This window comes from Dipodomys ordii, unplaced genomic scaffold (assembly GCF_000151885.1).
Source record: "Dipodomys ordii isolate 6190 unplaced genomic scaffold, Dord_2.0 Scaffold7, whole genome shotgun sequence".
NCBI lineage: Eukaryota > Metazoa > Chordata > Mammalia > Rodentia > Heteromyidae > Dipodomys > Dipodomys ordii.
The window spans coordinates 17,131,394-17,140,843 of NW_012267223.1; the positions used below are offsets into that span (position 1 = coordinate 17,131,394).

The window sequence follows — 9,450 nt, forward strand, 5'->3', positions numbered from 1 at the left end:
CTCAATGGTAGAGTATAAATTGTGAACTCAAAAGCTGAGAAAACAGAAGTGTTAGAGTATATTAGACTTTACCAGAAAAACCACACAGACATCCAGGTACAAAGAACAAAGAGAAGGTTTATTGCCAATAAAGGGATCAGCAAGACCCCTTCTCACAGGAGAGAAGTCCTGGCTATTGTCTGAGTTGACCTAACCTATAAGGTTTAGGATGGGCTAGGAGGCAGAGACTCTGGATGTGTGGACCAGGGGCTTTATCGTGGCTCTCTAGGATTTATGGCTGCTGCCCCAGTAGTAGATAAGGAAGGGGTCTTGTGGCTGTCCAGATGTGAAGGTAACTCTAAGGGGATCTTGCTGCCTTACAAGGTGGTAGCTGCCTCAGGGGAGTACCATCTCAAGGTGAAAGGGGGCTGGGAGCCCATAGTTCACGCCTATAATCCATAGCTACTCAGGAGGCTGAGATCTGAGGATCACAGTTCAAAGCCAGCCCAGGTAGGAAAGTCCGTGAGACTCTTATCTTCAATAAACCACCAGAAAACCAGAAGTGGTGCTGTGGCTCAAGTGGTAGAACGATCACCTTGAGCTGAAGAGCTGAGGGACAGTGCCCAGGCCCAGAGTTCAAGTCCCGTGACTGACCCCCCCAAAAAAAAGGTAAAAAGGGGTTGGAGGCTTATTGTTCACTGCCTTAACTAAATGGGCCTAGTGTTATCTAGGAAAGGAACATGCTAAGCCATGGGAAGGGAACTTATTGGGCTAATAAGAAGGCCCTGAATTCAAGACCCAGTACTAGCAAAAAACAACAACAACAACAACAAAAGTGCAAGGCATACATATATGCCAAATAGGATGGCCAGGACAGACCGTTGGCTTCAGCAACTCCAAGCCCTGTATGGGCTTGGCCCAGTGATGCCCCTAGCAATGTCTGGCTGAGTAGATACTGCTTAGAGAGGATTAGGGGTAGGGAAGAGTGGATGGGCGCTTGATGTGAGGGCACTTGGTGGGAAGATTGGGTCCTTCTTCGCCTGGGGGTACTCCCAGCTCCAGATGGGGAAGCCAGCCTTGAGCATGGAGTATTTGGGGTGATGACAGACTCTGCAGGTGGCCATGCACCAGGGCAGCTGGGAGGTCAAGCAGCTGAGAAGTCAAGCTCAGGGATCAGGAAGTCAGGTGGAACTGGAATGAGGTAGGAGCTGGGTGGGGAAGAACACTGAGCCAGGAGGAAAGCATCCCAAGAATGAGGAGTGGCAGCCGAGGCCGGGCAGAGCGCCAGCCTCTAGGTCTCCCAGGAGGAGGGTGGTGGTCCAAGCAGCCTGGAAGCCAGGCTGGCAATATCTCAGAGACTGAAACAGAGGAGAAACAGCCCCCTAGGGAGCCCCTGGGGAGCGTGAGGTAAGCACAAAGAAAGATCTCGAACAAGCAAGATGGAGCCTGACAGAAGACTGCCAGGCAAATGGACACTAGCCAAGGAGCACCTGTATGGCACCCCATAAGGAAGGCATTCCTGATCCCATTTAACAAGGAAACAGAAGCACACAACATAGCCAGGTGGAGTCATTTACTCAAGGTCAAAAAGCATAACCACCTATTAGGAAGCGATTGTCATTAAGTTCAAACCTTGGAGCAACAGTTTGCCACATTGGCCTGACTCCTAGGTAGGAAATCTAGCCCATCTGGTCTGTAATAGCAGCTCCTCCCCCACCCTGCCCAATACATGACAGCATGCCCACCCTTCCACACTGGTAACTTTAGTGCTTCTGGCCTATGGAAGGCCTTTGCCCTCCATGTCCCCAAAGGGGGACGGGCAGCAGTAGGCCCCCTACAAGGCCAGACCCTGAGCACTGAGGCCAATGGATTGGGGGCATTGACTGGAAGTGAGCTGGGCCACGTGGCCTGCAGAGAAGGGAAGTGAGTCTGTAGAAGGAAGAAGCATGGGGGCTCCTGTACCTAGCCAGGCTGCCTCCTATTTCTTCCTGTGCCACATGCCCCTGCCTTGCCTGCCCACTCCCCCACCCCCGCTGTGCTCTGAACTCCTGGAGGCTGTGAGCTCAGCAGTTTGGATCCCTCCCAGGCCAGCCCAGCACTTTGTAGCAGTCAGTCAATATTTGCTGGATTAAATCTGGGCCCTCGCCTGAGAGCTTTGGGCTATGGAGCCAGACTGTCTAATCTGAATCCCAGCCCCAAGCCACCCACGCTCTGAGCATGCCACTTGACTTCAACTACAAAGCTGGAGCTACAGAAAGAGAGGAGAGAGAGAAAGAGAGAGGCAGACAGAAAGACAGAGAAACAGAGAGACAGAGACAGAAGATAGAGAAAGACAGAGACAGAGAGAAATATCTGTGCCATTGTACCTGGGATGGCTATGTGCTTGGTTTGACATTATGTGTCCCTGTTTTGAGATCTTACCCCCCAGCAGTGGACAAAAAGCCGTTTGGCCATACAAAATGTGTAGCCAGTCCTGAGTGGGGGTTAAGAATATTGTCTGCCTTAGAGGCCTGTTGTTGCAATGATTGAGTTAAATTATCTGCCTAAAGTGCCCAGCATGTTAAAAAGTGCACAACAGCGTGGCCACCAGTGGCTCATACCTGTAATGCTAGCTAGACAGGAGGCTGAGATCTGAGGCCTACAGAAAAGTTCAGGAAGAAAAGTCCATGAGACTCTTATCTCCAATTAACTACCTAAAAGCCAGAAGTGGAGCTATGGTTCAAGTGGCAGAATGCAAGCCTCGAGCACAAAAAGAAGAGAGAGAGAGAGAGAGGAAAAAAAGGCTAAATGACAATGCCCACGCCCTGAGTTCAAGCCCCCGTACTGACATACAAAAAAAAAAGTACAATAAATAGGAGCCAACTGGTTCTGTTGGAGGCTGGGGGCTGTTGGATCATTCCAGGGCCTATGTGTGTGTGATAAATGAGTGGAATGAGTGACAGCTTGGAAGCATCTGGAAGGCGCTTTCTAGAACAGGAGGTAAGGGTTGGGGGTTGAGAAGCTGTGATGGAAATAGAGGTATTTCTGCACTCCCAGACTGTTCAATAGTACATTTCTCCGCAGCTGGCGATCCAGGCCCAGCTGCCACAGCTCGCAAACAGTCCACTTGGTAAGATCTGAGGACATGAGTCCCAGTCTTCATTGTGTGGTCTCGGACCCCCGGAGGTCTTCAGTCTCTAAGCTTCGGGAGCTGTCCGAGCTCGGTGGAGGCCTGGATCGGTGCTCAACCTGCACGACCGACGGGACGGGCTGGCGCCGCGGGCCAGCAGACCTGCGGGTGTGGGCCTGGCGCACCGACCGCCCACAGGACGGCTCAGAGGCTCAGAGAAAGGGGTTGGTGCCGGCCTGCGGGGTGGGGAGCAGCGGCCCCGCCGAGCCGGACGTGGGCAACAGCGGCTGCGGCAGGCTGGGGGGCGGTGGGGCGAAGGCCCCGGCCTGCGGGAAGACGCTGACCGAGGCGGGGAGGCCCATGCCGGCCGGCACGCTGCTGAGCGGCAGGGGCAGAGAGGCGCTGTAGGTCATGGAGCCGGGGACCGCAGCCAGGCCCAGCGCGGGTGAACCGGCTCGCATCTGGTTCAGGGTCGGCCTGCCCAGTTCTCCGGCGCCGAACGGGTTGGTGGGGGATGGAGCGCTGAGACCTGCGGACCCGAGAGAGGACAGGGAGGAGAGGTCCTTAGAATCAGCCCAGATTGTAGGACGGGGCAGGGTCTGATGGGAGGGCAGTGACGACAGCAAGGGTCCCCCAGTGCAGAGGGATGGGGAGAGGGGAACCCTACCTGTCAGGAAGGGGTTCCGGGTCCTCACAGCCTGGGGCGTCTTGATCAGCGAGTCAAGGTTGACCAAGGACGAGGCCGAGGGACCCAGGAAGGATTCTGGGGTCCGGCAAGGGCGCGTCTCCTTGCTGGGCTGGGTTAGTGTCTCCCCCAGCGTGCCCAGGTCAAAAGTGTCTGGCTCCTTGGTGCCGTTTTGCTTGGGGCTGGGGTCTCCAAACAGATCCAGCTCTAGAAGAGATAGGCGTGCTCATCGGTGGTGGGCACGGACAGGCCATCCACGTGGACAGAGGCCCATTCTAGGAACCTTCCCTCCTAGGGCCTCCTACTCACCCACAGGGCTTCTGGGCTTCCCCAGGGGCAGAGCCTGGGCACACTCCAGCTCCTGCTTGGTGTCTGTAGAATCCGGAGGTTTGGCAAGAGGGTGGAAGGTTGGAGTACCACCTAGAGCTGGCCAAAGAGGAAGAAGATGAGATGAACTGGCAGAAATGGCCGGCTGAGGTTGACTCCTGACCCAGGAAGAGGCCCTCTAAAGCTAGCAGCACCTGCTGCTCTTGGCAGGGAGGAAAGGAGGAGAACTCAGATGCCCCTAGTCTCCTACACACCCCCTCTGCTTTCCACTTACCAGGTGTGTTGGATGTCTCCACGGAGGGCCCCCAAGGGTCAGCCCCAGCGCTGGGGAGTTTGTGGTGGGGGGAGTTCACTGCCCAGGGATCTGTGGGAGGGGGTCCGGCAGACAGCACTGGGGTCCTGCCCCAGGGCTCAGAGGAAGAGAGTGTAGGAAGCAGGTCCCAAGGCTGGCTTCGGGAAAGGGCATTTCCTGAGGGGACTGGAGACCAGGGGTCTGCAGAGGGTCCCCAGGAGGAGCCACTGGGCTCTGTGTTCGGCCTGAGACCTGGAAGGGGAACAATAAAACCATGACCCCAGACTCATCAGATCCCTGTCCAGAACCTTCCCAGGGACCCAGCCCAGGTTAGGAGGTATAGGGGTACACTTCATAGGTAGGATGCAAACTCAGGACCACACAGCAAGCTGGAGCCCAAACTCAGCAGTTATCTTAGGAGCCTGGACACACACACACACACACACACACACACACACACACACACACCTGGGCCCAGGCAGCATCAGGGCTGGACCGAGCAAGGCACCACACACACACACACACACATACACACACACACACACCCAGGCCCAGGCAGCATCAGGGCTGGGCCAAGCAAGGCACCAGAGACCATATCCTAGACCTTAGTACCACAGCCATGTCCCAGAGGCAGCTGAGGCTTTGGAGGCAAGCACTTGTCCAGTGATCCTCACTTATTTAGGGGAGATGGTCTGCAGGCAAGTGATGGAAGGAAGGGGCTCTTGGGGGCCAGCCTGGGAGCCCCTTGCAGCCAGCCCTGCATGCCCACCTGGGATGTCCCATGGGTCCGCAGAGCAGTGTGTGGAGGGCAGGGCCGGGGCAGGTACGAAGATGTCAGCCAAGTCCAGGATGGAGGACTGTGGAGGGGAGAGGCAGTAGTGGCTCAGAAGTGGGCTGGGCCCAGAGGGAGGGCAGGTCCTGACCTGCAGCCTAACTCCAGCTCATTCCTTCCTTTATTCATTTCACAAACATCTCATAATGATCCCTCACCTACAGACAGTGCTTTCAGTGTATAAAACGCTTCCTCATCCATTTAGTCCCTGCGTTTTGTAACAACCCCGTGAGGCAGGTAGGGCAGATGATTTACTTAGTTTACAGGCGAGACAGTTGAGGCCCAGAATGGGGAAAGACTTGGCCTGAAGTCACACAAGTGGGGAGAGGTAGAACTAGAATAGAGCCCAGGCCAGGAGAAAGGGGGAATATGGACCAAGATGGAGTTTGTACAACAAGCCTACCTCCCTAGGTCAATCTTCAAGAGAAACTGGCCACAGTGAACATGGGCAGGAAGGGTACAAAGGTACCCAGGGCAGCATGATCAGCTTTCGAAGACAGTCTCATTCCCAGTGGCCATCTTCTCCCTCTCCCAGGGAGCCCAAGATGTTTTCAGCACCTTGTGTCTGTGCCAGCCGCTAGTCTATTTTTAGAGAGTTTGGGGGAGGGGGGCAAGTACTGGGGTTTGAACTTAGGACCTTGAGCTTGCTAAGCAAGTGCTCTTGAACTCAGCCTTACATTCTCTCAGCCGGCTCTCAACCACTTGAGCCTCCAGGCCTGCTTTTTGGTAATTATTCTGAAAGATATAGAATCTAGTAAACTTTTTTTTTTCCTTCCTGTACAGGCTGGTCTCACACTGCAATCCTCCTGATCTCAGCCACTTGAGTAGCTAGAATTACAAATGTGAGCCACTGATACTCAGCCAGCCCATAGTGCTGATCTACACTCTCACCATCCTAGGATGCCAGAGCTGGAATTGTCAGGGAAGCACACTGTGCAAAAGAGGAACACAGAAGCCAGAGACATGCCCAAATCATAAAGTAAGTGGCAGCAAGGCCAAGGGCTCAATCAGGACTCTGATAGCCCAGCTTTCAGCCTGACTCCATCTTATTCCAGGGGACCAGGGGCTGCTACCAGCCCCCACCCCCATTTCCTTTCAATAAACCCTTAAGTAGTGCTTGCTCTACACCAAGCACTGTTGTACACGCTTCACAAATGCCAACACAATTACCTCCTAGACCTGTCTAGCCCACGCATCCCGGCATGTTTCCTACCTGGCTGTCTTTTAGCTTCTCTTCTTCCTTCCTCTCTTCTCTCCCAGGTTCTTTGTCCCGATGGTGGCAGAAGGCGGCCTCTGCACCGTTGGCCACTGGGGAGTCATTTCCTCTCCAGGATTTCACCTCCTGCAGAAGACCCAGAGGACAAAGAGGCCTTGAGAGAGAGGGACCTGATCCCCAAGGCTGGGGTCCAGAAGAGAGCAGTGTGGGAGGCACCGAGGTTAGAGCAGTAGAGAAGTTGGTTAGTGCACCCCAGCGCCTTCACCAGCATGGACACCAGCAGCGGCATCTGCAGCCCAGACAGCTTGACCCACTCACTACCTTCTCGTGTTCCTGCTGGCTCAGACGCAGAGCCAGCTGCAGCTGTAGGTCCTCGTCCCTATGGGAGGCTGGGGGGACTGGCTGCGAGGGAGGAAAAGAGGGGGTGAATTTGGCCCAGAGCTTCCACCCCTGCATCCTGCAGCTGAGAGGCAGGGCAGCCCTGCGCAGGGAACAGGGGTGGAAAGACTTCTAGAAATACCCCACTGGGGGTGAGTCCCTGCATGGAATCTATGGTGCAGTTTAAGGAGCAGGAAGCTGGGTCTTTTCTTCCAGGTGCTGAGAGCTCCCCTAGGCCTGCCAGGTGAGCCTTAGCTTCTTCCTGCCCAGTCTGACCAGATTCCCAGAAGTAATATAGAAGGAAAGGGTATCAGAGGTTATATCCCTGTCCCCCTCCACCCCCCCACCACCAAAGTACAGCTGATGGCAGAGCACTAATCCTCAATTCCCCTAGGAATGTAACCATCACACCCCTCTCCCCACCAGGAAGAGGTAGCAGGACCCATCCTAAAGACACACTGTGTACCCCAACCAACACCCAATGCCAGAGACCCCTGGAGGTGAGAGGCAGTCCCTGCCTGGGTCAAGCCCACAGGACACAGATCCTCTGTTATCTGGGCAGCCCAACTCAAGGCTGTGGAGCAACCTGGCCTCACTCTTTCCTCTGCGGCCTACCAGGTACAGTCGCAGGCCTTACCTTCTCTGCCTCTTCTCGGCTCATGGCCAGCGCCAGCTGCAGCTGCAGCTCTTCTTCTCCTGATGTCTGAGGTCGTGCGTGTTCCAGGTCCGAGGCGTAGCGGGGGGATGAGGAAGCAGCTGCAACAAGCATGGTACCCTCTGACCACACCAAGTACCCACTGGCCCTCCCGTCAGCCTGCCAGGAAACTCGGGGTTCACAGAGGGAAACTGGGGGCCATCAAGGACACCAGCAAGCCAGGCAGTGTGCTAGAGACCTCATATAGATTTCCTGTTCCACCCAGTGGTACAGAGACAATGGCTCCCTTGGTAGGTGGCAGAGAGTTCAGGGGAATGCCTGGCCAGGATTTAATCCAGGCCTCCTGACTCTAGCTCTTGGATTCTTCTAGCTGAATCCCATCCCGTTTGGGGTCAGGGGGGACACTACGGGATGATCTTTAAACCAAACAAGGTCGTTGGGTGCCAGTGGCTCAAGCCTGTAATCCTAGCTACTCAGGAGGCTGAGATCTGATTGTAGTTCGAAGCCCGCCCAGGTAGAAAAGTCCATGAGACTCTTATCGCCACTCAACTACCAAAAACCTGGAAGTGGCACTGTGGCTCAAAGTGGTAGAGCTCTAGCCTTAAACAAAAAGCTCAGGGATAACCGCCTTAGGCCCTGAGTTCAAGCCCCAAGACTGGCACTAAAAAAATAAAAATTAAAAAGAAATTAAACAAGTTTTCTGCCTCAGAGCCCTGGGCAAGCTCTCACGGGCTTTAAGGAAGGAGGGCCATCCTGGGGTTCTTAGGCTAAGGAGGCAACCACTATGGGTGGAAGGCTACCACTAGGGGCCAGAGGCCACCATCATGGGCAGAAGCCTAATCAGGAACTTCCCAGTGATGGTGCCCTGGAGTGGGGACATTAACACTAAGTGCCCTGTGCCTGGACAAAGGATTGAAGACTTGGGCCTGGTCTCAGCAAGTACAATTAACCCCATTTTACAGAGGAGGGAACTGAGGTCCAGGGAGTTGGTTGCCCAGGTCATACAGCTTAAAAGAAGCAGAAAGAATGGTCTGCGTGTACAGAGCCTTCGCTTCCTACCACACCACCCTATCGATAGCACACTGGCAATAAGGATGACCAAGACTCTAAGAGTATGGTCTCAGCTGATTTGCCGAGCACCGACTATATACCAGGCTCCATTACTTTCCTTGTCTCACTGAATCCTCAGAATATTATCAGGTTGGTATCTGATCATGACTTGGGGGGGTGGATCTCACAGTGACCTCCCTTCCCCGGTCACACCCAGGTTCACTCACAGGTATAGGAAGACGGGGAACCCCGAGAACGGCCGTCATCTCCATAGCGGCGGCTGAAGCCCATCTGCCCACTGCCAATGCCCATGCCCTCCAGGGCCATGCGCTCCTTGGTCTTGAGGGCATGCGTGCGCTCCTGGCGCAGGCGCTCCTCGTCCTTGAGCAGGGCCATCACCTGCTTGACCTTCTCGCGCACGTTGACGCCCTGGTCCTTGCCGTCCCGGTCAATGTGTTGGAAGTCCTTGAGCGTCTGGATGGTGTAGAGGTTCTCCCGGCACTGGTGGGCCACACGCTCAGAGCCCGTCTTGAGCAGATAATCCAGCAGCGTCAGCGCCTTGTACACGTGCCGCCAGTTCTTGCCACTGTCATTGAGGCGTCGCCACAGCATGCCCATGACCTCAGCAAAGGCCACGGTGTTGAAGGTCAGGTCAGCGATCTCCGACATGAGGGAGCTCGGGGGTCCCCAGGGGTCATTGCTGGTGGCCTCCCGCACTTTGATCTCGGCCTCGGAGTAGTTGTGCACAATATTCTTCACCTGGCGTCTAAGGGCGGAGGTGGTCATGGCTGGGGACTTGGAGGTAGGTGGCCCCCGCCCCCGGTGGCGGAGGTGGAGGGCCGAGCGCCACCGACGTCTTGAGGTCACGATCTTGAAGGATGGGCCGCCGTGCTCTCAGCAGGGCGGCTCTGTCCTTGGCTTCCACAT

The 9,450-nt window shown here is 55.3% G+C and overlaps 1 protein-coding gene across 1 annotated transcript; it reads right to left on the bottom strand.

Annotated features, from left to right (window-relative positions):
* Positions 1-2,786: 2,786 nt before the first annotated feature.
* Epn3 (epsin 3) lies at positions 2,787-9,450 on the bottom strand. The gene is made up of 9 exons (XM_013038047.1): positions 8,751-9,450; positions 7,456-7,574; positions 6,762-6,842; positions 6,438-6,566; positions 5,162-5,249; positions 4,375-4,644; positions 4,083-4,199; positions 3,756-3,980; positions 2,787-3,617 (listed from the first exon to the last, which is right to left on the bottom strand). Exons 1-9 carry the CDS (start codon positions 9,307-9,309, stop codon positions 3,301-3,303), a joined length of 1,905 nt encoding a protein of 634 aa, XP_012893501.1. The 5' UTR covers positions 9,310-9,450; the 3' UTR covers positions 2,787-3,300.